Below are 27,446 nucleotides of genomic sequence, written 5' to 3'. Positions count from 1 at the left end.
GACTTGTAAGAAAGCTATGACGAAACCTAGATTCCCTAAAATGGTTAAAGGCCATTTATAGACTCAATTGTTTTAGATGGTTAAAAGCCATAAAACATAACCAATGTTTTGATGACAAAATTGAAATTTTGTTGATTTGCAAGAATAGATTAAACACCTATTGGTTGCGAATTGGTTTTAAGGATAAAAACCATCAAACATGGAATTGTGTTCACACACAAAGCTAGATTAGTTGCTAAAGGTTACAAGCAAATTCACGATGTGGATTGTGTTGAAACCTCATGCATAATCATAATGCTCAAGTCTATAATTCAAGCAATGATTGCATATTGATACATATGGCAATTGGATGACAAAACGTATTCCTCAATCAAATGTTGGAAGAAACTATGTACATGACATGTCATAGGATTTGTGGATCCAAATAAATACTTGAAAAGGAAAGCTAGCTTATAAAATCTAAGTACAGATTTAAGCAAGCAATTGGGAATTGGAACTATATTTTAGTGAAGCTAAGAAGCGTTTTAGTTTCATAAAATGTACATGATTCTTATAGATATATAAGAAGTTTAGTGGGAGTACGTAAAAACTTAATTGGTCCTATGTGTATCACACATAAATCTCTCTATTGTGAAATGACATTCAAATGCTAATGACTTAGATTTGAAATTATTCACCAATGATGGACCAAGGCGAAACTTAGTACATATTGGGTATTAAGATCTATTTACAAAGATCTTATATTATTTCTTTGGATTAAGTAATGGTATGGTATTTACTAAATCAAACACGAAAGACTCCATTGGAGATATTCGACCCATATGAATAAATCTAAGTAATGAATGTTTGAACTATGTATAAGCATTTACTAAGTTAAACATCAAAGAATCTAATGAGATTCTTCACCTATATTATATGTCAAAGAATTTAGCTGGATTTAGTATCTACTGAAACTAGATGAGCTAAAGTTACATGAATAGAATTCAATTGGGAATTATTCTGCAAAAGAATTTATCGTGTATGATGTAATATGAGGATCGCCAAAACGTATCGTATGACATTTAGGCATGATGAACATATACCAATCTCTATTGATCTAAGTAAAGATAAACTAGATTGAGATCAAGAAAATCCTATGGTACTTGAAAAGGTACATAGGAATAGTTCTTGATTCAAGGAAATAAAGATATGCTAAATATTAATGCTACACGCATAAATACTGGCAAAGGATCAAGCAAGATTCCTTTGGAGTTAACCATTGACAAAGACGAGCTAAAGAGCATCGTGTTTTGAAATGGCAACATGGATGGGAGACCATGGGTTGTTGCGTGGGAAATTAAAATAATAATTTCTATGTTCCAAGATATAGTTGGAAAGTCTTCCACATATCTATGAACTGCTTGGATAGGTAAATCCAAACAAAGCATCACTAGCAACTTATACAGTTGAAGTAAAAATACTTATTGCCTGAGAAGCAATAAAACAGGGTTGTTTATGTTAAAGAGAAGCAATGAACTTAGTTATTGCATTACGATGTTATCACTTTGAACATATGTTTACATTATCTCGAAATAAAATCCTTATAGAACACCGTTGGATTTTGAATTTGTCCGATTGTTGGTTCTACACATTGATGCTTCTGAGCTTGTTCATTTTAGTCATTAACTCAGGAAGATTGGAATTATTTCATTTCTGGACAATTAGGCATTACCTTTATGTGTAGTAGTGATTAAGATTAAGGTGTAGAAACTTTGTGTTTTGGTTCATAAGTTTATCTGTTTTGCACCTTCTCTATATTGATCGAAAAAAATTGTAATGGTCTAAAGCCATGATCAGTCGGCAAGCTAAACAACTTCTAAGAGAAGAGACTTGCAGATTATCTACATTTTTCTTGTGAACAACCAACTCTACTCTTCTATAAGATGAAAGACTACAAAAGGAAATGACAGCAATTGAAAATTGATAATTCCTTCAAATAAAAAGTATGAACATGCAATTTCATTATGAACATTAACCAGATGCTTATTATGAACAAAAAATAAACAAGGAACAAACAATTCAACAAAAAGAACAAACAATATAAAAAAGAACATAAAATTCAAAGAAGAAAGAACAAACAATACAACAATCACTAGAGGAAAAAACATCATAAGTTGCCCTTAAAATAGGCTTATAAGTTGCCCTTCATAATTGCCACCTATGGGGGGGTCACTTTTGTAAAATTATCAAAAGTTGCCCTTAACAAGGGCAACTTATAAGCTTATAAGTTGCCCTTGTTTGCAGCAAGGGCAACTTATGTGAAACTTATAAGTTGCCCTTGTTGCAAACAAGGGCAACTTATAAGCTTCACATAAGTTGCTCTTGTTTGCAACAAGGGCAACTTATAAACTTCACATAAGTTGCTCTTGTTGCAAACAAGGGCAACTTTTGAGTTTTTTTATAAAAAAAAAAAAAAAATCTGCAATATAATTCCTGATATTCTGTAATATAATTTCTGATTTTGCAATATAAAATTCTGCATTATAATTTATAGAATACTGTTTCATCAAACATCATATTGACATTCCTCAAAAATGATATAAATTTTAAATTTCCAATAATATTACTGAATTAATTCAAATGTAATTAATTAAATCGATAAATAACAAAATAATGTAAGAGTCACGGATAACTACAAGCCTGCTCTATTTATTACACTGAGGGTGGTTCACAATCGTTAAAGTAAGTAGCCCACTTGTCTCGAACTTCATCCAACTCCGCTTTGGTAAAGGTCCCCTCCCTTGGAGTTTTGAAAACCTTTAAAAGAACAACATACATGCAAACCAATAAATTAAATTAAGTTTCATATGCGAAAACATAAATTATATTGGTCGCGAAATCAACTTTCTGAGTGTACTAAGATTCATTACAAGTTCTTTATGCACATCTAAGGCTCATTTTGCTCGATATAGATCATATTTGGCCAAAAATGGCATTTTCGATCCCAAATGTCAACAAATGAACTTAAGGACACTTTCTAAATCTTTTTCACGATTCATATGATTAATTATATGTTTATAAGACTCATTTCAAGTTCGTTATTCACGCCTATGGGTCATTTGGGTCGATATAGGTCATTTATGGCCAAAAATGGCATTTTTGATCCCAACTACCAACAAACAAACCTGTTTCCACATTCTAACCCTTTTTCGTGATTCATATGATTAGTTATATGTTTATGAAACTCATTTCAAGTTCGTTATGCAAGCCTAAGGGTCATTTGGGTCGATATAGGTCATTTATGGCCAAAATGGCATTTTCGATCCCAACTACCAACAAATGAACCTATTTCCATATTCTAAACGTTTTTCATGATTCATGTGATTAATTATATGTTTATAAGACTCGTTTTAAGTTCATTATGCACGCCTATGGGTCATTTGGGTCGATATAGGTCATTTATGGCCAAAAATGGCATTTTCGATCCCAACTACCAACAAACGAACCTATTTCCATTTTCTAAACGTTTTTCATGATTAATATGATTAGTTATATGTTTATAAGACTCATTTTAAGTTCGTTATGCACGCCTATAGGTCATTTGGGTCGATATAGGTCATTTATGGCCAAAAATGGCATTTTCGATCCCAACTACCAACAAACGAACTTATATTCAAATTCTAAACCTTTTTAATGATTTATATGATTATTTATATGATTATAAGACTCATTTCAAGTTCGTTATGCATGCCTATTGGTCATTTGGGTCGATAAAGGTCATTTATGGCCAAAAATGGCATTTTCGATACCAACTACCAACAAACGAACCTATATCCACATTCTAAACCTTTTTCATGATTTATATGACTAGTTATATGATTATAAGACTCATTTCAAGTTCGTTATGCACGCCTATTGGTTATTTGGGTCGGTATAGGTCATTTATGGCCAAAAATGGCATTTTCAATCCCAACTACCAACAAACGAACCTATATCCACATTCTAAACCCTTTTCATGATTCATATGATTAGTTATATATTTATAAGACTCATTTCAAGTTCGTTATGCACGCCTATGGGTCATTTGGGTCGATATAGGTCATTTATGGCCAAAAATGGCATTTTCGATCCCAACTACCAACAAATGAACCTATATCCACATTCTAAACCCTTTTCATGATTTATATGATTAGTTGTATATTTATAAGACTCATTTCAAGTTCGTTATGCACGCCTATGGGTCATTTGGGTTGATATAGGTCATTTATGGCCAAAAATGGCATTTTCGATCCCAACTACCAACAAACGAACCTATATCCACATTATAAACCTTTTTCATGATTTATATGATTAGTTATATGTTTATGAAACTCATTTCAAGTTCGTTATGCAAGCCTAAGGGTCATTTTGGTCGATATAGGCCATTTATGGCCAAAATGGCATTTTCGATCCCAACTACCAACAAATGAACCTATTTCCATAGTCTAAACGTTTTTCATGATTCATATGATTAGTTATATGTTTATAAGACTCATTTCAAGTTCGTTATGCACGCCTATGGGTCATTTGGGTCGATATAGGTCATTTATGGCCAAAAATGACATTTTTGATCCCAACTATCAACAAACGAACTTACATTCAAATTCTAAACCTTTTAGTCAAATTCTAAACCTTTTAGTCAAATTCTAAACCTTTTGGTTCATTAGTTGAGAGTTGGGAGCGAAAACGACTATTTTAGTCAAAATATGACATATAACGATCAAACGAGCCTTAAATGTGCATAAATTGACCAAAGTAGATGAGAATGAGGATTGGCGACCTAATACTAAGTATTTTAAACATGTAAAGGGTTAAGAATTCCTATTTCGGTTCATTAGTTGAGACTTGGGAGCGAAAATGGCTATGTTAGTCAAAATATGACATGTAAGGATCGAACGAGCCTTAAATGTACATAAATTGACCAAAGTAGATGAAAATAAGGATTGGAAACCTAATACTAAGTATTTTAAACATGTAAAGGGTAAATAATTCCTATTTTGGTTCATTAGTTGAGAGTTGGGAGCGAAAACAACTTTTATAGTCAAAATATCACATGTAAGGATCAAAAGAGCCTTAGATGTGCATAAATTTACAAAATTAGATGAGAATAAGGATTGGAAACCTAATACTAAATATATTACACATGTAAAGGGTTAATAATTCCTATTTTGGTTCATGAGTTAAGAGTTGGGAGCGAAAACAACTATTTTTTTCAAAATATGAAATGTAAGGATTGAACGAGCCTTAAATGTGCATAAATTGACCAAAGTAGATGAGAATGAGGATTGATTACCTAATACTAAGTATTTTAAACATTTAAAGGGCTAAGAATTTTTATTTTGGTTCATTAGTTGAGAGTTGGGAGCGAAAACTCCTGTTTTAGTCAAAATATGACATCTAAGGATCACATCTTATCTCCCTCTTCCTAGTCCCTTCTACTTTTTTCTTTCCTTCGAACAAAACATTTGGCCTCTCGTACAAATATACTCATCTTTTCAAGGATCAGATCAGTTGCTGATCTACTACTGCTGATCTGATCAGCATCAGATCAACAGCAGCAGATCAGTAGCGGATCAGATCAGAGACTGCTCAGATCAGCTGATGATCTGCTGCTGATCTGATCAGCTTTTGATCTGATTTGCTGCTGCTGATCTGCTGCTGATCAGATCAGAAGCTGATCAGATCTGCTGCTAATTTACACTGCGATTACTGGCAAAAAGTGAAAAGGGTTACATTGCATCAGGTGCCACTCTTGAACTGCCTGTAGGCTTTTGACCTGGTTCACAGCAGAGCCTCGCATCTTTTATCATGTTGCATGTCCTCTCAACCGAATGCCCGTGACACAAACTGCAAGTTGAAATATTACCAACCAACTTTAAAATGATTGTAAGCAACAATTTCTTAAAGGAGAGCAAATGGAACCAACATTAGCACAAAACTGAAAGCACGTAGTAACAACTTCACTAACTAAATCTTATTGCTTTAGCTTATTGATGCAAGGTTAGATGTAACTTAGTATTGATTAAACCTAATGTCTTTAGATGGTTGTGAGAATCTCCATAAGGACATGATTTGTCCACTGGAAATAAGTTCATCTGGTTGTTAGTAACTTTAGGATGTCGTTCTAATGTCTTTAATAGTGCATGATTCCATGAGCCTAGGTTTCAATGCATATTACAAAAATCTTTAATACTCAAGAATGGTTATTAGCAACTAAAAGGCTCATCTTTTTTTTTTCTATAGCTTTATCGATTGATTATTGAGGTAGGGATTTATTAGATACATTGATTATATCCTTAGTTGCATTTACAGTGGTTATATCCTTAGTTGCACATTGCAGAAGCATCATATGCATAAACAACATAGCTGAACTCCCAGTATCTTTCCAGAATTTCCCAGATCAATCAAGAGCTTCCGCAGCTTTCCCTCCACATCTAAATGCACAGGAGTGTCACAGAGCCATTGCGTATTTGTTGTTGGTCCCATATTAATGATTCTGACAGGTAAATAAATCTATATCAGACTAAAATGAACTTAATAAAAACATCCACATTCGGTTGAGACTAACACACCCTCCCAAAGCAGACTCGGCAAATGGTCTCATGATATCTAAGTAGACAATGCGGACATCCATTGTGGCAGAAAGACCTAATTTGAAGTAAAATGTTTAATTAATATCACATAAACCCACGTATGTTATTCTCAAGACGTTATTTAAACAAAAATCTTTATGACAAAAATTATCTAGTTAAGCCATTTACGCACTGACCTCTTAAAAGATTAAGCACACGTGTAAATATCACTATATCTCCAGGGAAGGCATCAACCTAGAAACAACCATTACAATGTTTACATACATGTGTGACAAGAGTCATAGAGCAGTACCATTCAGTAAAAACTTAGACCAAACTTACAGGAATAAATCGTTTAGCTTCTTTTTCACCAAGCTGCATCTTTTCTTGTAAGGCCTTCAATTTTTTTTCTCTTTCTTCTGTGAACTTTTTTAAAGTTTCCTGTACAGAGAACTCGGCTTTAGTAAAAGAAGATTAGAAAAGTAAACCGAAAACCTTGACACCAAATCCGATACTCACAGCAGCTTCACTTGCAGGAGTTGAGTTACGAAAGAAGACCGTTGCCACCTCCATTGCCTGCTCAGGCAAATGCATGCGCAACTTAAGTCCCATTTCTGCAAATGCAGACAAAAGTGCCACATGATCCCCCTGCCATTATTAGCATAGTAGCATCAATCATTTCGTAATTCTATCAAACTGGTATATCCAAAGAACTTCTAAAAAGGCTCATTTATCAAATTCACTTTTCGACAACTTAACTAACCTTTAACTCACCTTTAATCATAGCAGAATTTTTTTTTAAAAAAAGATAAAAAAAACAATTTAAATCATATAATTAAGTCAGCTCTTTTAAAAGACCCAAACTATTATTTCTATTTGGCCTCTTGCATTTCCTCTAACACCTCTGAACATAGGAAGAAATGAAGTAAGTCAACTAATTATACGTAGGAAGAAATGAAGCATAAAGCCACTGCACTTTTTTTTAGTAAATTTGTAAACTTCTGCTTATATGTAAATTTGTAAACTTCTGCTTACATATAAATCTCTTTTGTTCAAGGATCCGTTTGCCAGTACTATGTGGGAATAATGTGATTACTGTGTTCTACAAGTCATGCTACTGTAAGTCTACAAGTCATGCTACTGTAAGTCCTGCAGGCAGTGTCCACTGCCTCTTTATAACATCATTTTTTGAGAGGCTAATTAGATAATCGGTAACGAAAGGTTTAGATAATAATAACTGATTAACTATTGTATTTCATTAATCATCATCGAAGTAGAAGATAATGTTTAAGCATGTCAAACCTATGACATTGCTTTACAAATGACCATCACAAATTTACAATTTCACCCAAACTTTGACATCTAAAACACCTACCTGCTACAACTACCAACCAACAACTACAACTAACTGATGCAACTACAAGTCCTATCGGAACTTGTTGGCAATTTGCAATTTGCTGATCCTATCGGAACTTACTTCACAGACCCGCTTGTTGTTATCTGAAACTTGAACTGCAGACATACTGGTACTAGTTTTAAGCAAATGATAAAAGTCTGTTAGCTGAGTAAAGATGCTTATTGTTACAGAATTGCAACAGGAAGTAATGAGATTGTATATCTTTAATTTCCAACGTAACTTAAAGTCTAATTAGGGATAACATTCAATGATCTTCTGTTAATGCCTTAATGGACACTTGCTAGTGTTGCTACCAACTGATTCAGTTCCTGTCATCCCCCCACCCCCGGCCCCTCTCCCTTGACGAGGTACTAGGTAGCAATGTAGTATCAGTCGGAGAATTTGTAAGTTTTGACTTTTAACAATTTCTGTAATAAATCACTGAAAACTAAACAATTAAGCTAAGAAAACATGATAATAACATTTTGAATTCCAAAGAACCAACATTCAAATTTCAACATTACTTCTGTTCATCCAACTGCTCAAGTCAATCACTATTCAGTATTAACCACTGAACTGCTGCAACTGCAAGTCTACAACTACAAGCTTACAACTACTTGTTGCACTACAATCTCAAAACTACCTGCTGCAGCCTAAACAATATATTCCGTCAAAGAATAATAGTTGCAGCATAAACCAATCTATCAAAGACTAACTATCAAGGTTGTTAACTATCAAAGACTGTTTCTAACAACATTAATGAATTTAAATAGCCCTAAATCTATAATCAAATAATCCAATATGCCAATATGCCAAAAAAATTCAATTTCACCCAAAACAACACCAAATGACAAAATACCCAGAAACTAAATTGCATAGCTATCATCAAAACGAAAGTAACCAGAAAATGGAAGAAACCAGCACAAATTGAGCATCCAATTTCAAACAAAGATTCAATTGAGGAAGCCTGACCTTCGAATAACTCCGAAAACACAAAACTCTTCTTGAAGCTCTCGCTCAGTCACCCGTGGATCCAAGTTTCCACGTCTACACGGGACATTTTTGCAGAACTAAAACCCAACAACAAAAAGTCCGAGACTTTCATATCAATTGAATAGAAAACATTAAGAAACATTAACGAAAATCAACACTAAATTAAGGCGAAGAACAAGAAAAGGAGGAGAGAGCCGGTGGCTTAGCCGGTCACCTGTGCAAGGAGATGGTTTGCAGGGAGCTGAGAGCTGTGAGCAGTAAGTGTGGAATTTTGTTTTTTTAGTTCCTAGGTTAAAGGATGCGCTTGTATATTGGAGGGAAGATTTTCATATTTATTTATTTTTTTTTTAATTTATTTTTTCTTAAAGGTTGTACTTGTTTGATAAGAGCAACTTTTGATGAGCAACTTATAAGGATTTTTCCTCTAGTGAATTATGAACAATTTTATGATGAATTTTAAAAAAACAACATGAAAGAACAAACAATACAACAAGAAAGAACAAACGATAAAAAAAGAAAGAATAAACAATACTGGCGTTTCTAAAAACATAAAAGATCAATGAAATGTTTAATTTCATTATGAACATTAACCATATGATTATTATAAACAAACAAATAAACAAGAAAAAACAAACAATATAAAAAAGAACATAAAATTCCAGAAGAAAGAACAAACAATACACCAATAAGTTTGATGAATGAATTTAAAAAACAACATGAAAGAACAAACAGTACAACAAGAAAGAACAAACAGTACAACAAGAAAGAACAAACAGTACAACAAGAAAGAACAAACAATACAAAAAGAAAGAATAAACAATACAGGCGCTTGTAAAAACATAAAAGATTAACGAAGAGTTTAATTTTATTATGAACATTAACCATATGATTATTATAAACAAACAAATAAACAAGAAAGAACAAACAACATAAAAAAGAACACAAAATTCCATAAGAAAGAACAAAAAATACAACAATTATGAAAATTTGATGATGAATTTAAAAAACAATTAACATAAAATAACAAACAGTACAACAAGAAAGAACATACAGTACAATAAGAAATAACAAACAGTACAACAAGAAAGAACAAACAGTCGACAAGAAAGAACAAAAAATATAGGCGCGTCGTTTTTTAGGGGTACAACTAGAGCTGGCTGTACCCGGGTACAACAGTTATGGGTTAACGGAAGGAGTAGTATCTATCTATTACTATATACTAAAAGAGACACCAGGAATGACACGTGTCACTTCTTGGTGAAATTTTTTTCCTCCAAAAACTCTTTCCTAAAAAGACATATTTTTTTTATTCTTTTTTTTTTATTTTCTCTCCTTTTATATAAATGTTTATATATGTAATAAAATATAGGATTATGGAATATGCCATTATTAAAATTTTGGTAAAATTTTAGGCAAACTATCATTTCAATAATAGAAAATATTCTTACTCGATATTTTGGTCAAATTAGCATATTCAATATATCAAATATTTTAGTCAGATCATCATATTAAACATATAAAATATATATTACGTAGTAAGTCAAAATATGATAAAATGAGTACATTCGAGATTATTAATTACGCAATAGATTTAAGGGATAAATAATTTAATTAAAATTTTTATAAAAAAGATGGTCAAATAATAATTTTTAAATATCCATTCGTGCACGGGACCTAATATAGTAGATTAATAAAAAGAAAAAGGAGGGAGCATGGGTTTGTGCGTTTGGTGGGGTCGGCGGCTAAGATGCGCGAGAGTGGAGTATTGAGGGTTGTTGGGACGCAATTCTCCGTAGTAAAATATCCCCAAATTAATCAAGAATCTAAGACTACGAACAACATCATCTGTCAACTACCTTCCACCTACCGTTAAATCATTCAACATCTCTTTCTCTTTTCTTAATTTTTAATTTAATTAACTTTATTTCTAATTAAACCTCGTCCTTGCTAATTTATTTGCTGCCATTATTCTCAAATTCCGTTTTACTTACTCCCATTTTGCGCCATCATATCATAATCTTCTGGTAAGTTTTTTTGTTTATTTTTTTAGAAAAATGCAGCTAATTAGTCCTTGTAACTACTGATTAATCTAATTTGTGTTTTTCAATTAGTTCAATTATTGATTATGTCGCTAGATTTTCAATTTTAAAGTTGTGATCAGTTTGCTAATTGGTTCAATTGTAAAATTAGAACATTTTGAGCTTCACATTATATTTTTAATAAATATTTTATTGATCTTGATCTTCAAATCTGAACATGCATGATTTTGTATGACGATTATATTGATCGTTTAAATGTAGAATTTTAGAGCTTGATTTTGGCTAAAATTATATCTATTGGTTAGTAATTATAACGTTTCGATCTAGACTTTGGCTCGGAATTATATTCATGTTGATCAATCAATAGTAAACCTGCATGATTTTGGTGGACATCAATTGATTGATTATGATTCTTTTGATTTAATATGCATGGTAACCTACCTTTTATTTTAATTTTTAAATTTACTTTGTTAATGTACTCCAGTAATCATCTTCTTGGAACCGGTGACTGATGATTTGATAAATTTTGTCAGCTGAAAAATGGCCTCTGGTGGGTGGCATATGGAAAAAAGATCCACTTTAAAAAGTGACTCATTAGCAGACAAAGGAGAGGACTCAGAAAGTTCACTGGAATGTGGATCACTTTCTATAATCGTCCTCGGTGCTTCTGGGGATCTTGCAAAGAAGAAGACTTTTCCTGCTTTATTCAACCTCTACCGTCAGGTTCGACCACGTCTATATGATAATTAACTCCAACGTCCTATAATTTTTATACTGAGTAGTGAGTAGTATTCTTTATCACTGGGTACATATATTCCCTCTGTCAGGAAATTAGTTGTTACATTGTCTTGAATTGATAACCTTCTTAACTATAGATATGATGATTTTTTTTTTTTTTTTTACGATAGATAGTTGTATTATCTCTAAACTCTGTAACACTCTCCATCACTTGAATATGGAAGTTCATTCACAAACGACTAATAATCAGGAAAGGTGACATCACTTACCGTTCATCATAAAATTGTATATGTGACTATTGATTTAGGACAGACTATGTTTATTCAAGGTTAATTAGCTGAAGCAAAATAATTCAACTGCATGTACATTAACCTTATATCTATCTAGTATATTGTATCAACAAAAGAGGCTTTTGAATCAACTTGACTTGCTGATGGTATGTCTAGGGATTTCTTCCTCCAAGCGAGGTCCATATATTTGGTTATGCTAGGTCAAAGATGACAGATGATGACTTGAAAGACCGTATTCGTGGGTGAGATATTTCGCCTTATGCTGTTTACTTTCTTTTTAATGTGGCTGGTGTCATGATAAGATGAGGATTTGCTTGTAATTTTCTACAAGTTTTCATTGCAAGCTTTGAGCCGAAGCTTAACTTATTCTTTTTTATCCTTGTCAAACTGTTGTTTTCTTATTTGTTATTTTCATTTTATGCTTCATTCCTTCAAATTATTTTATATTTTTTAATTTTTGTTCTTGAAGCCTGCAATGTATCTTCATTTCATCCTACCCAAATGAAAAAAGGGGAAACACATATTATAATATTTTTCTTTTGCCTGCACTTATTCCATCTTCTAATGTTTCCGCAATCATTATGAATAGTTCTACTTCTGGTTATAGTGATTTACGTTTCGCTGATGAATGCAGATATTTGGTTCCTTCCAAGAATGCAACACCAGAGACATCCGAAGATGTTTCTAACTTTTTGCATCTGGTTAATATCCCTTCTCAGTGTTCATATTGTATCTAGTTTCTAGGCTGAGGGAGGTAGAATTATATGTCCTTTCCCGCTCTTTGTTGCAGATCCAATATGTCAGTGGATCTTATGATTCTGAGGAGGGATTTCAATTGTTGGATAAAGAAATATCCAAGTATGAGTATGAGCAAAACCGTCAAGAAGGAATATCTAGAAGACTCTTTTATCTTGCTCTACCTCCTTCGGTGTATCCATCTGTCTGCAGAATGATAAAGCTCCACTGCATGACTAAATGTATGTTCATTAAATTCTGTACATGGTGGTTGTGACTTGTGGCCGCTTGGAGCATATGAGTACTGTTGGAAGGTCATTTTATAAATTCCACAATAGGAAAGCGCAATTCCATTTCATATACTTACTCCGTTCCGGGAAATATCGCACAATTTGTTTTTTACACTATTCATATTACGACTTTGGCCATTTTTTGTGATTTGTACTTAAGGAAATTTTAGTCATGTGGGGTCATGTTAGATTCATATCGATATATATTTTCTAAATATTAATTTTTTATAATTTTTACTTGCACATGATTTGAGATATTAAGAGTCAAAGTAATGGTTAAAGGAGTAAAAGTCAACCATGGTGCGATATTTCCGGAACGGAGGAAGTATTATATCTGTACGAAATTTATACTTTAAAGCAACATTTTCATGCATGCTATCTTTTTTTGAGGAGAAAACGCACATATTTCTCATTGATGCTATTGGTTAAATTACTGTATTCTGTATGTTTAACTTAGTAACTTACTGAAATAAGAGCAAGAGTAAGTGGTTTGGTAATGTTTTCCATCAAAATGTTATAGGCCGTTTTGGGTATGTGCTTCTGGTTCTGGGCTTCTGGTTCTGTTGTCACCCATGATTATTGAATATTGAATATGGAACTTGAAGTTCATCAGTTCTAGTTTGAAGAAGGAATGTCCTTCAAACATCCTTGAACATTTGTAAAGTTAGGATTTTTGGAAAACTTGTATGAAGATTCCTGTAAAGAGCATTTTCAAGAGTGAAAACCTCACTTACTAATCATGGTTTTCGAAAATAAGCATTAATGATTGATGCTTTGAACTTGTAAATGGAGTATGGAAGATCATTTGAAGGGATATTCAAGTATGACAACCCCTCAAAGATTACTTTTTTTTTCAATTTTCCTAGTTTATGTGAGTATGAACTCACATAAACATTATGGGATTATTAAAAAACTTGAAGATTAGAAGCATACATAGTAGAAAATGAAGAGATTTAGGGACTCGGAATTTCCTAGATTTCCTAGGTTGGTGCCTCCACGTTTTTCCACCAATTGCTTTAATTGTAGAACTTCAGGAAATTTATGGAATTTTGTATTTTTGAAGGTTTGTATGAGGGAGAATTTCTACAGCATTTCGACGCCTAATATCTGGTTCTTTCTCCTCCTCCATTCGTAATGGGGAACATTTACAGGAAAACTGGCGGGAAAATGGCTGCTAAGCCCATTCGATCACGGGACTTGATTATGTAGAAAATTTTAAATCCTGACTAGATCATCCAGACTTGCTACTTCGTTATCATTACCCCATTGTCTCAAATAGGCTCCCGCAAGAAGCGGGGTAAGGGGGGGGGGGGTCGGGTGTGCGCAATCTTACCCCTGCAATTGCAGAGAGGTTGTTTCATTGACCCAAAAGCGATAACGGGACGACAACGGGACAACCATCTTCTACTTCATGGAAATGAAGCGAAGAGGTTTTAAGAGCCATTTTGATTTAGTCCATTACATCCCACAGCCAAAAGAACAAATGAATCTTTGGCTTCACCGGAGATGGACAGGCTTGTTGCTTGTGCTTGAAAATTCATTTGAGAATCAGTATTGTGTACTTTTTTTTTTTTTGTCAATATTGTGCTCTTGATGACAGTGAAATTAAGTCGTTGGAACACTGATCTTTTTCATGTCATAAATTTTTTGTTGCAGCTGGCAATGTTGGATGGACACGAGTAGTTGTTGAAAAGCCTTTTGGGAAAGACTTGGAATCAGCAGAACAACTTAGTTCACAGATTGGAGAGTTGTTTGATGAGTCACAGATTTATCGTATTGATCACTACCTGGGAAAAGAGTTGGTGCAGAACATGGTATACAGGAGGAAGTTCTCTAAAATTATTTCCCACTTCTTTTCTTCTGGATACTGATATCTTGTGAATTTGCAGCTGGTAATGCGATTTGCCAATCGCTTTTTTCTTCCCCTTTGGAATCGCGATAACATTGATAATGTACAGGTAATATAGACGTCGTGATGTCTAAAATGGAAAAAGGCATTTATTTTTCAATTTATCAGCATACGTCAACTATGCAACAAAATAGTGTTTTACATTTTCGTCTAAGAATTAGTTCACTGTAAATTTTCAAAAGAAAATTCAAAGGGAAAACTGAAGGAAGGTAAGAGGCGGCATCTTAGTGAATTTGATACGTTAAGAGGATTAGTTTTCTAAAGGATAGAGGGCAGCTGACCTTGAACCTTTAAATATGCTTACACTCATTAAATGTGTCACTGAATCTTCAAGTTAAAACTAAAGTTGTCCAGGTCAGAGTCCTGCATAGTTGCGTCCATACTTGACTCCCACACCCATACCCAAGTGTCAGCTGTATAGGTTTTGCTTGTTTATGGACATGCTTGTCTAAGTTGTGCATCTTTATCACAGATTGTGTTCAGAGAAGATTTTGGAACAGAGGGTCGTGGTGGATACTTCGATCAGTATGGGTATGCTTTGACAACTTGTTTTTGGTGCATATGTGTGTGTCAACTTTTTTTGTGTGTGTGTCTGTGCTGTGGTTAGTTTAGAGAATATTTCTACAGAACAGTTTATTGTTTCATGGAATATTTATCAGTAGTGGTTTCTTTGCCACGCATTTGAACTCACGATAACCAATGATTCTCGTTTGAGTAAGGATTAGAATGGTATGTGTATCCTGATTTGTCTATTATTTTGAATGTCACATTAAAGTTGAGATTTTCTTATTCTGCAGAATAATTCGTGACATTATTCAGAACCACCTATTGCAGGTAAGATTAATAGTTCTATATGCTGCAGGTCAATTACTCTCCCCCTTATGATTACCAGATTCTTGGTGTGCTTAGAAATTCTTGTGCATACAATTGTGCAAAGCATATCTGAGATGCCGTCCTTAGACGTGTTACTTGCATTCATTAAGCTGCTTGGAGTTTATCAATGAAGAGAGAACAAACTGTCCCTCTATTTTGTTTATTTCTTTTAAATTCCTTCTGGCTTTAAGCTTGCAGAGGTCCAGCTGCTAGTTTTGATTTCTGGAAAGAGATTAATGTTATTGCCTTTCAGGTTCTTTGTCTGGTTGCCATGGAGAAGCCAGTCTCACTTACACCAGAGTACATTCGTGACGAAAAAGTGAAGGTAAAATTTTATACTCTTTAATCAACTAAAAATTTTGCAATGCGTGACCTACTCTACTCCTTACTGTCTTTATTAGTTGTTCACTTAATCAGCTTTTCTTGTTCCATATTGTCTACCATTTTCAAATGCTAATGCTCTACTACGTGTCATAAAATACCAATTAAATGGTATTTGTCTGTTATAGTACAATTACATATGCTTCTGCATATCAGAGTCATTAACAGCTGTTGAAGGTCAAGTTTTTACTTCTGAGATGGTTTATTTATGCTACCTTATCTGCTTAAGGCATTGAAAGTGCTGCTATTGTTTGTTTCTTTTTCTTTTCTCTTTTTTTTATATAAAAATAATTTCTTCTCCTATCTGAAAATACTAAAATACCATTTAGTTGTGTTGATTAATTTTGTATACTAAATTGTATTTTGTGGACTAGTGAACTAAATTTGAATCTAGATATGAAAGTTACAGGTGATGAGGTTTCTGGTTATTTACTAATAATATAATCTTTTTTGGGTGAAACTTTTATTTAATCTACAATCAGCTTTCAGTATGATCATTGATTTGGTTCTTGTGTGTTTTTAAGGTTCTTCAAGCAGTTAATCCGATTAAGGATGAAGAAGTTGTTCTTGGGCAATATGAAGGCTACAGAGATGACCCAACTGTTCCAAAGACCTCAAACACACCAACATTCGCGACTGTCGTTTTGCGGATACACAATGAAAGATGGGAAGGTTCCATTTGCTAACCTACTCTTCTGTGGTCCTCTTTTGATTTAGAAATATTGCTATTTCTTTGATGTTGATTGCTTGAAATTCCTACTCTGAAATTTTGTATAACGCACCCAATAAAAATTTGATGTAGCTCTAAAATCACGATTATGTGGGATCCATGTCACCGATGCTCACCCATAACTCATTATTCTAAACAACACTGTATTGCAGGCGTTCCATTTATTCTAAAAGCAGGGAAAGCATTGAATTCAAGAAAAGCAGAAATCCGTGTTCAGTTCAAGGATGTCCCTGGTGATATATTTAAATGTATGGTCTCTTTGGCTGTTATTTACCTTTAAAATATTTTTCTGCTCCTGTGAGTATCATCTCATTTAATGGTAAGGGGGCTAAAGTCCTAGTCTTGTTAGGATGACTGATGGCTTGCTACGTGTTATGTTGCGGTGGCTAGTAGATGTCAGCATTTTCTTAGGCAGGGTAGCACCGTAATTGATGGTACATTGTATAATGATAGTGAAACGTATTTGTTAGGACAACCAACAATTTTACCAAGTACCATCCCTTGGGTGAATTGAAGTGAATATGGACTTTTTTTTAAAGTAAGTTGCAGACTTGCAGCTATTATATTCAAAACCCAAAACCATTTTTAGAACGAACCTAAAGTTCAAGCTGTATTTCCAAACCTTCTAGGAAAGACCTGAAACTAAGCCAGCCAAAACAAAACAGCTCAGGTAGAAACAATTTCAGTAAAGCCTAACTACCATTACAGACACTTTCATTAAAAACTAATAAGAATATAAAGGCTCAAGCTCTACTCTTAACGCTTGTCTTCTGAGTCATAAGACTAAGAATCCTATACTTAATATCCTCTTTGATGTTCTTTACTAGTATATCCTCTGTAAAAGTTTTATGATTTCATAGGACATAATTCCTGGTGTTCCACAGGTGGTAAACGGTAGCTTGTATTCCAGTGAGGCACACCCGTTCATGAACTCATTCCCAATATGGACTTATAGATGAAAATGTAGGCTTTTGTGGTAACAGGAAATGAGCCGCACTTTCTTAAAACTGAGAGCATGCTCATAAGCTGCTGACATGGCAAGAGGATGGTGGGATTGGTAATATAGGTTGAGAAAAGAACCGGGGATTAGGCTTTGGTAGCACAGAGTTTTGTAACTTGTACCCAATTGTTTATAGCCTCTCAGGTAAATACGTTTTCCCCTTCCTTATCCCCTCATGGACCATGTTTGTCTTCCTGACTTGCCTCAACGTAACTTATTAGAAAAGAAGAACAAATTCAACATGTCCAATTCGATGAATTTACAAGATAATCTCAGTGGAAGAAAAATGATATTTGAAGAATGAAATCAGCTGAACGAAAAGGGTGTAAGAATATAAATATTTCAATCCTAGTTTTTGGTCCGACCCTCGTGCTGAATGGAACTCAAAATTCCTGATTTGTTTTGCTCTAATTTTGGACTGCAGCTGTGGATGTTGCTGTAATTTATAAACTTTCACAACAAATGCAAGAAATTTTGAGCGGTTAGATTATGGGAGTTCATTGATGGGAAGGTAAATAGTGATTATGAGTCATGTGATCTTATTAGGTAAATGCTAAATTAAGCACTGATTCATGCAAAAAAACAAAATAAGAAGCTTAGAAGTACAAAAGCATTGAGCCTGGTTATTCCCATTTTTTTGTTTTCCGATTTAAGACCTGAGCTGGCTGGTTTCAGGACAAGAAATTACTAAACGTATAAGTGGACTAATTTTATCCAGTCTTGGTTGGGGCAGACTGGATGGTACTTCAGCTATCCATCAGCTTTAAGTTCAATGGGTACACGGAATCTCCTACTTTCAAGTTTCACCAAACCCCATTGGAGAAGGGCCTTAGACTTTCCGTAGCTTCAACAATCATAATCAACCTGTTTCAACTCCTGGTCCTACTTCTTTACAATTTGTAATTATACAAAAGGGACAGAAGAAATTCCTGTTTGATAAGTCTATTCTGGACCCTGCAGTGAATATTTTTATCTTAACTTTGCTGCATTTCCAGTCAAAGTGTTCAGCATCCCCTAAAATCTATAATCCATAGTCTTCCATTCTCAGGTTTAGCATACCAGCTAAGCACAATCTTTCAAGCAATCTCCAATGCCTTGTGAATTTTAGCTCTAGTTTTTACCAATATTACCATACTCGCCTTAATCTTTTGCTGTTTAGGCCTTTTGTTGTCCTCTCTCATCACCCCAAATGACTATCATGGTGAGTAGAATTGAAATTCTTTTAGCTAAGCTGTTGAGCCCATAAAGAGTTCTCTTTCACTAGTACCTCATTTGACGTAATACCTTCCTCTTTAATAGCACCTCCTTTAGAAGATAGTGCTAGTTCTGCCATATTTTTCTGCATTTTTCAAGGATTTTCCTTGTGTCCTGTATCGGTCTGCAGAGATACACCATCCATATTGAAGGAATGAAAATTTGATTTTCTTCTCCTTGTCACGATCCACTGCCTTCAACGCTGCGACTGTCCTGATAGGTAACTGAGGACTCATTAACCTCTATTGTCAGCAGGCACTTTTGGCTACTATATGTGCTTGATCTTTATCTTTCTAGTCTTGACTTCCTTTCTTGCTTCTTAGGAGATATATATTCTTTCTAATAACATTTAAATCCAGCTGCTCAAATCTACAACAGGATTGCAAAGCATCGGCTTCCATTCAAAATTAACAGGCTGTTTGGGCTGTTTTCCATATTTATCTATGTGGTGTTAAAGGAATCACAAAGTCTAGTATGCTTACAAAAGATACATGGTCATCAAGAGTGACCAATTTACTATCAAACGTGACAGTTGTCTGTATGCCAAAGTGAGAAGTTAACTATCGGGAAGGCATCAGTGAGTTAATGGATCACTATTCACTACGTATGTTGAATCATTTGACTACTCAATTTGCCAGATTGGTAATTCCTATGTGGCACGGACACATTTATTTAATGTAAGTAGTATCTTAAATATCTTCCACGCCAGCATTACTAAAACTTCCTATAAATGGGAGACAGCTACTTTGTGACCAAATCAGCTGAAGGATAAAGCCAACCTCATGCTCCAAGTGCTTATTTCTGAATGGCCAGCTGATAATTAGCCTACAATTTCTAATGTTTTGGGAATCCAGTTTCCAAAGAGGTTTACTGATAACCTATCATTTTATGACTGACATAGATACCCAAACATCAGAACTCGTCTCTGTTTGTTAGCGCATTTTCTTTAGATTCTCTTCATTTTCTTCCATTCCTTTTTTCCACAAAGAATATGTAACTTGACCGTCGAAGAGAGGGGAGAAGGGAATCCGCATTGCATCCTGTATTGTAATTCATGTCCAGTAATTATGAGGGATGGCTACGGTTATTCTCTAGGTCATCGATTGATCTTTGAAGATCCTGGTTCTTAACTTGAATGGCAGACAATCATTGTCCAAGAAACTTCAAAGGTTTGGAAATTATTTAATAAATAGGTCCATAAGGTTTCAAGCTTTGCATAGAGTTTATGCGTTAAGTTGTTGTTAGCTTATCTATCATATTTCAACAGAAAAGTAGATATTATTGGAGATTTTTTTTTATTGAATGAGAGAGGGTGTAGGACCTAGTATTGGTAGGGGAAGAGAGGTAATAAAAGAGAGTGACAATTCATTTGTGATGGACATAAAAGAAATATTGGCATTCTCGTTACCCATGTCAGCATTCTCACTTCTGATATCTTCAGGCGTTGTGACCATAAACCTTATTGTCACGTCGCTTTCTTCATGTTCACTTTATTATTTTCAGTTTCTTGTTCTCACAAAAGAATTTGAATGTAATTGAGTTTCAGGTTTCTTATACTTGGTATTCTTTCTTTCTTTTCTATATGGAAAATTTTGTTCATAATCAAATTGGTGCTTTTGTCTGAGACAAATGATTATTATATATTTTATTTGATTCATTGCTATGAAGCCTATGATGCTATAACTGACAAACAGTTATTATTTGCCTGTTTAAGACAAAAGTGATCTACTATAATGGAGGTGGGAATTTCCTCTTCTCTGACTGGGTAGTCATTTTTCCTTATAATCATGATTTTAGTCCCCCCCTCCCCCCACGTCAACATAAAAAATAATCTTAAGGCTCAGATTGATGTGTATACTATATTCCTATATGCTTTAAACTAAAAGAGTTCTTGTACCATCTCAGTTCTTTTCTCTTTGTCATGTGCAGTGCTCCATTTTACTAATTTGCCTGCTTCTTTCCTTGAAAGAGTTTTGGCTTATAACTTTTAGTGTCTCCATTCCAGTCGAGTTATCTACACTGCTTGCTGAGATCTCTCCTATAGTATTTCTTAGTGTTTATACTTATTGTCTCCAGGTAAAAAGCAAGGGAGAAATGAATTTGTCATGCGCCTACAGCCTTCTGAGTCAATCTATATGAAATTAACGGTATGTGAGTAAATAGTTTTTCTTCGGTCTAGTTTTCTGGTACTCCCTCCGTTTTCTTTTAAATGCATCACTTGCATGGGTACATAGATTAAGGAGGTCCATGCAAAATTATTATTATTAAATGGTGCAAATGGGCAATTTATTAAAGAAAAACAACAATAAAGACCATGATTTGATAGCATGTGAGAGATGGTTGTTTTTTTAAGTATTTAAGTGAGGACCATGAGAGAGAGAAACAATAAAATATTTTCTGTGGGGATATAATAAAATATAGAAGTGATATAGTAGAAAGTGACCAAATGTAGAAGTGATGCATTTTAAAAGAACGGATGGAGTAATAAATTTGCGGGTGGGAAATTTTTGCAAGGATTTTTGTAAAGTTGGCATAGGGCTCTTGAAAGGATGTCTGACATCACCGCACGTGTTTCCTTATTCTCAAAATGATATTCAGAAATGCATCTGACTTATGCTACTACGTAGTACTTTGATGTACTTTCATCAAAATATGACTTACTTATTATGCATACTGCTTGATAGCTGCTAATTTATAATTCTGTTACCCAGTTTCAGTTAACTGGCTAAACCTAGTCGTCTAGAATAGCGTATAAAATGTGCTCTTCATATTCTAACTTTTTGATTTGGATCCCCAACACTTGATCCAGGTGATGACAATAACTGAATAACTTAGATATCTGGCTATATATAAGTTAGAGAAAATTGACTGTGCTACGAACTGTGAGGAGGTGCCACCGCACCACATTGCAAATTATCTAACTGAATCTGAAATACACTCTTGGAAGCATTTATGTTTTTGATCTCCCACCAGTTGTCAGAAGCTTATATATCATCTATAAAGAAAATGCTGAGAATAGGCCTTTGAGATTTGTTAAACAATACATATTTTCACAAAGAAAATAGTACACAGTGGTTTACAGCGAACAAGTAATTTTGTTATAAATTCCTTACTTAGTACTATAATGGGAAGATTTTTGTTTAAGAAAACCCTATGTTCATACTTCTTGATTATCTAAAAGTTATTAGGCAATTAGCTAATTGTACACTAGCGGCCCGTTTGGTAGCCGGCCATAAATGGTGTCAATGGGGATTAAAATTTCCCATCCATTACCATTTGGGGAGTGGTATTAGGTAGGAATGCAAATTTAAGAAGAAAACACCAAGTTTGAGACAAAATTTCATTACCATGGACATCATGATGTTATTTTCTTGTCAAATGACACTTAGATTTATTCTCATTCTCACCATTTATTACCGGTTACCAAATGGGCCGTAGTTGTTGAGCTAATCATTCACTTATTTGTCCTATCATGATCGGAAACACTTGATAATAAGATAGACAACATCTTGCTCACACAAATCTGACCGAACTGACTGATCAGAGCAGGTGATCTGGTATTGAATCTTCTGACCCATGCAATGTAGACGCACACAAATTTAAAGGAATATCTCACTAGGTAACCTGTTAAACTAAACGCATCCAAATACCCCAGGTTTATAATCTGTGAACAGTGCTATACTGTCTTTCTAATATATGAGTATCTCTTTATGACTCGTCAAAAATAATTATTCCCTCTGCTCTTGAATGTTAGTCCTCTTTCCTTATTGATTTTTTCTTTGTTAGTCCCCTTTGGCATCTTTCCTTATTTCTCCAACACTATCCCCGTTATACCCTTATAAATATCCAAACCGCCCACTTGTTTACTCCCAAGTAAACCTTTTACCCCCTCAAACCCTTTAATTATTTCGATCTTGTATCCACATGGGTTAGGTTCCATTGAGATTTATGTGACAAGTGTACTTATGTTAGATTGTCTTAGATTCTAAAAGGGGCTAACATTCAAGAACGGAGGAAGTATAAACGGTTCAATCCCTAGGTTTTAAAAATTCAGTGTCCTATTATACTATTTTGTTTTTTTAATGAAAAATCTAAAGCAAGCCCTTAAAACCTATTAACCAAGGAAGACCCTGCCTCTGAAAATTCCTTTTGAGAACTCCACTATTTCACTAATTCAATGTCCTATTGACTATTAATCTAATCTTACTGGATGTTGATAGATTACCTTTTGAGTCCTTCAGATCTTTGTTAGCATTCTAGTGCTGCAGGAGTATGTTAGTCAAGTTTTTTACTGTAATATTTTGTATGAATCATTCTCGAGAGTAGAAGTCTAGTAGTATCGATAAAGTACTTGTCTAGATTCTTGTGGAAATAAAAACGTTTCACCATCAACAGGTGAAACAGCCAGGGCTGGAAATGTCGACTGTACAAAGTGAATTGGATTTGTCATATAAACAGCGGTATCAGGAAGTCGTTATTCCAGAGGCCTATGAACGTTTGATTCTGGACACGTAAGACTCCTCAATCCTGCATTAATGTACTTAATACTGTTGATGTTGAACATTCTAGGCCCGAGCACATGAGAAACATGAAACACTCGATATATTATTAAGTTATTAAGTGCTGGTGAAGCAAGATTCACCCAAAGCTAAACTTGTCCATAGGTCAGGTACTCAAGTTTTGGTCTTGGTAAACTATGGGTCGGGTACTCGGGTGTATATTGTATCTCAACTTAGAAGTGCATATCTATCATGGTAACTCGTACGTTCTGATCAATCAATAATGCCTTTTCACTATGTTGTTTTCCTCGACTTTTCCAGAAACAAGTGAGTTAGTTCTCTTGTATAATAATTGTTTAAGTATCAAGTGATCATATTAACAAGTAGCTCTTAGATTATGACTATGTTGGATTTTGGAGGCCTAGGTAAAAGAGCCCTTCTTAAATTTCAATGAGAATACATTATCATAGTCTTGTACATGACAGTAATAATGACCCTCGTACTTTTTTCCACAGAATTAGAGGCGATCAACAGCACTTCGTCCGCAGAGATGAGCTCAAGGCAAGAGGAGCAAATGTTTACATTAGCGTTTCCTTGTTTGTTGATAGCTAAACAAATAATATAGTGTTTGAATAAGTAGAACAACTGATGGGTTTTTTCTGTTTCAGGCTGCTTGGGAGATCTTTACTCCTCTTTTACACAGAATAGACAAAGGACAATTGAAGTCTCTTCCATATAAGCCTGGAACTCGAGGTCCTGTTGAGGCAGATGCCTTACTTGAAAAGGCTGGTTATGTTCAAACTCATGGCTATATATGGGTTCCACCCTCATTATAGGTAATGTGGTAAAATAACACAACTATGATTGGACTATGTCAAGAGTATTGGATTATTAGATTACTGAAAATAATGTATCCCACTGCTATCAAAATATTTTTATGGCTTCATGTCCACCGGTTCGTTGGTGGTGTAATCTCGCTATTACTTTGGTTTTGTAAAATTTATTTATTAGCATTACTTTTATACAATCCGTTAAATCAATCACTGTGATTTATTAGATTTATGAATTTATAATAAATCGTAAATAAATTGACTTTTAAGTGAAATCAAATTATTCATTCACAACCAACTTTTATTCCTTTTCCTGCAAAGTTATTCATTTACGCTTAGCTCAAACTTTATTTATTTAAACTCAATTTTTATTCATTTACTTCACCTTTTCTTTTTTCTTTTCTTTTTTTTTCTTTTTTTGTTTTTTTTTGTTTTTTTTTGTTTTTGTTTTTGTATCCAATTAATTAAGAAAATACTCATTTTAAAATTCTCAGGCCCATGTGACACGATGGCCCTGTTTGGTTGGTTCGTAGCTGTTAGCGGTTTGTATTAGCTGGTTTGACTAGCTGGTTGAATTAACTTTTTGTGTAAAAGTGTTTGGTAAATTAGTTGTTAGATGTTTAATATGTGAAATGACCATTAAGGATACTTGTTGTTGGATACTTTGTTTCTTATAAGTATAAGACAATAGGTTATTATGTTAATTATCTTCTCTTTACTTTTTAAATAACCATAGAATAAATAAAACAAATTTATTTTCCCTTTTAAAAAATTAAAAAAAAATTAAAAAATTATTCTTAATTAAAATTTTAAATGCATAAATTATTGATATGCAAATACAGAAATGTTAGTAATGATATTACAAGCATGATTGCAATAGTTTTAATTAAGTACTTCAACATACTAATATACATTTTATTACAACAAGTAACGAGTAGTAAATAAGGCAAAGGAAATAATATAGAATGCTAAGCTTATTAAGTGTTGTAATTTAGGCAATATTAGGACAAAATAATAATTTTACATTCACTTCCTCAAACCTCTAATTGCAAAAAGCTCATATATTGAGCTTTTTGAGAATTAATTTTTTCAACCCAAAAGTCTCTTCCAAACCTCTCCTAACCAAACACTCTATTAGCTTTTTGAAAAAGTAAAAACTCTAATTCACCTCAAAAAGCTATTTTCCCCTCAAATATCTCCTAACCAAACACCCATTATAAGCTTTATATGCAAGTTTATTTTATTTTATTGTTATTGTTATTGTTTTTTACATTGACTTAATCATGCAATAAACAAAGAGAATTAACACATAAACAACATATAAACACATACCATATGATTTGGTTTCCAGTTTCCAGTTTTTGGTTTCATAAGCCATATGATTTTATATTGAATCATGAACTAAAAAAAAAAAATCATACTTATACTCCCTCCGTCCCGGAATACTCACAACGGCTTGACTTTTTGCACTATTTACATAATTCACTTTGACCCTATTTTATTTATATTATATGAAAATAAGCGTTAGCATATAATATATTATTGGTTTCATCTTAATATATATTTTCAAAATATTAATATTTTATAAGTTTTTATAATATATAATTGAAGATATTGATGGTCAAAGTTGTGCACTGGCAAGCGTGTCCAGTCAAACCATTACAAGTATTCCGGGACAGAGTGAGTAGTAATTAGGTTAATTTGAAAACTGAAAACTATTTTTTATGGTTTTCATATTTTGGTTTTTAGTTTTCTAAAAACAGAAAACATAAAACAATACCGGAAGGGCTCTATAGCTTTCGAGTCCATTTAAATTCGCAAAATTTGCCAAGTACTACTTAGGTCGTTAGAGAGTTTGTCAATTATTACATAGATTGTTAAAAGTTATCAATTATTACTTACCTTCATAACAATTGATGTCAATTGCTACCTTAGTCCATATTTTAGTTACTTTAGTCTACCCCTTCGTTTATAATTTCATTATTTTATTTTAAAAAATAATCTAAAAAAAATATCCCAAAATTAAATCCAATAAATTACACGAAATTAAAAAAAAGTTACAAGATAACTAATCCCGAAAAAGATAATTCCTAAATTAAATCCCGATTTATTTTGCTAATTATGTGAATTAAAAAAAATTGGGACACTTTTTTTTGGATTTTGATTCATTAATCTATATATTATACTAAAAGAGAGGAAATAAATGTGGAGCTGACAAATGTCACTCTCTGATTTGCCTCTCTTATATTTTTTAATAAAAATATTTAATTCTATAATTATTTTGTTAACATTCACCTTATAAAATATTTGATTCTAATTTCCTAAAATAGAATATCCATTCTACACATGCGGTATATTTTCTAAATTATATTTCTATATTTTAGTAACAAATTCTGCAAACTTCCACTGCCACTACCATGAAATCAATGTAATTCCCATACAAAAATGAAACAATTGTTAATCGTTCAGTCTACTTCACTTTCAGTATTAAGCACAATAATAAATTGCATCTCTAATCTCTTCCAAGCTCCTCCCCCATCACTAACGTTAATATAAGGTTAATTGTCGATTATCCCATTCGTACTTCGAAGGTCTTTCCGACTACCATAGTAGGTAGAAAAAAAAAGGGGGGGTTTGGGTTATCATAATTAGCTTTAAATATGATTTTAATGTAGTGCTAAATTGTTGGTTGCCGATTACATATTAGATTTTGCTTGACGGAAATTACGATGTCGGTGGCCTGAATTTGTTAAAGACGCAAAATCGTTGAAGGTTGACATGAGAATTGGTGTTGGTCGGATTCGCCTGGAAGATTTATTAATCGATGAGATTTGAGGGATATTTGAACACGAAATTTAAAATAAACTATGATAGGTGACTTGGGCCAATAAAACGAGTG

At 33.6% G+C, this 27,446-nt stretch overlaps 2 protein-coding genes across 7 annotated transcripts; one reads left to right on the top strand and one right to left on the bottom strand.

Moving 5' to 3' along the window:
- Positions 1 to 2,557: 2,557 nt before the first annotated feature.
- LOC110799973 (uncharacterized) lies at positions 2,558 to 9,410 on the bottom strand. Of its 6 annotated transcripts, none has more exons than XR_008919444.1 (9): positions 9,194 to 9,408; positions 8,959 to 9,056; positions 7,110 to 7,238; positions 6,933 to 7,031; positions 6,788 to 6,845; positions 6,591 to 6,666; positions 6,406 to 6,514; positions 5,752 to 5,866; positions 2,558 to 2,796 (listed from the first exon to the last, which is right to left on the bottom strand). XR_008919444.1 is itself a non-coding variant. In XM_056827374.1 (8 exons), exons 3-8 carry the CDS (start codon positions 7,200 to 7,202, stop codon positions 2,685 to 2,687), a joined length of 552 nt encoding a protein of 183 aa, XP_056683352.1. In that variant the 5' UTR covers positions 7,203 to 7,238; positions 8,959 to 9,056; positions 9,194 to 9,408; the 3' UTR covers positions 2,558 to 2,684. The 6 variants fall into 6 exon arrangements, 3 of the variants coding, with proteins under 3 accessions (XP_056683352.1, XP_056683353.1, XP_021860951.1); XR_008919446.1 differs by having other exon boundaries at positions 2,781 to 2,796; positions 5,752 to 5,865; positions 6,302 to 6,514; positions 9,194 to 9,407; XM_056827374.1 differs by lacking the exon at positions 6,406 to 6,514 and having other exon boundaries at positions 5,752 to 5,865.
- A 1,361-nt stretch (positions 9,411 to 10,771) lies between these two features.
- Positions 10,772 to 24,757, top strand: LOC110799974 (glucose-6-phosphate 1-dehydrogenase 6, cytoplasmic). The gene is made up of 16 exons (XM_022005260.2): positions 10,772 to 11,003; positions 11,552 to 11,741; positions 12,203 to 12,288; positions 12,681 to 12,747; positions 12,837 to 13,023; positions 14,728 to 14,885; positions 14,961 to 15,029; positions 15,453 to 15,511; positions 15,778 to 15,814; positions 16,107 to 16,178; positions 16,759 to 16,906; positions 17,117 to 17,212; positions 21,295 to 21,365; positions 23,614 to 23,729; positions 24,233 to 24,278; positions 24,386 to 24,757. Exons 2-16 carry the CDS (start codon positions 11,559 to 11,561, stop codon positions 24,551 to 24,553), a joined length of 1,563 nt encoding a protein of 520 aa, XP_021860952.1. The 5' UTR covers positions 10,772 to 11,003; positions 11,552 to 11,558; the 3' UTR covers positions 24,554 to 24,757.
- The last annotated feature ends 2,689 nt before the right edge of the window (positions 24,758 to 27,446 follow it).

This window comes from Spinacia oleracea, chromosome 4 (assembly GCF_020520425.1).
Source record: "Spinacia oleracea cultivar Varoflay chromosome 4, BTI_SOV_V1, whole genome shotgun sequence".
Classification (NCBI taxonomy): Eukaryota; Viridiplantae; Streptophyta; class Magnoliopsida; order Caryophyllales; family Amaranthaceae; genus Spinacia; species Spinacia oleracea.
The sequence above is the reverse complement of the archived record's forward strand: the minus strand, read 5'-3'. Positions and strand labels throughout refer to the sequence as shown.

What these genes read in the sequence shown, in the direction of transcription:
- LOC110799973 (XM_056827374.1), bottom strand. Translation starts at nt 7,202, where the DNA reads ATGGGACTTAAGTTGCGCATGCATTTGCCTGAGCAGGCAATGGAGGTG. An exon ending in GCCGAGTCTGCTTTGGGAGG is followed by an intron (nt 5,866 to 6,590) that starts GTGTGTTAGTCT and finishes TTCAACTTGCAG; the next exon opens with TTTGTGTCACGGGCATTCGG. An exon ending in AGAGTGGCACCTGATGCAAT is followed by an intron (nt 2,797 to 5,751) that starts GTAACCCTTTTC and finishes GTTCTTTTAAAG; the next exon opens with GTTTTCAAAACTCCAAGGGA.
- LOC110799974 (XM_022005260.2), top strand. Translation starts at nt 11,559, where the DNA reads ATGGCCTCTGGTGGGTGGCATATGGAAAAAAGATCCACTTTAAAAAGT. An exon ending in TTCAGAACCACCTATTGCAG is followed by an intron (nt 15,815 to 16,106) that starts GTAAGATTAATA and finishes ATTGCCTTTCAG; the next exon opens with GTTCTTTGTCTGGTTGCCAT. An exon ending in TCCGCAGAGATGAGCTCAAG is followed by an intron (nt 24,279 to 24,385) that starts GCAAGAGGAGCA and finishes TTTCTGTTTCAG; the next exon opens with GCTGCTTGGGAGATCTTTAC.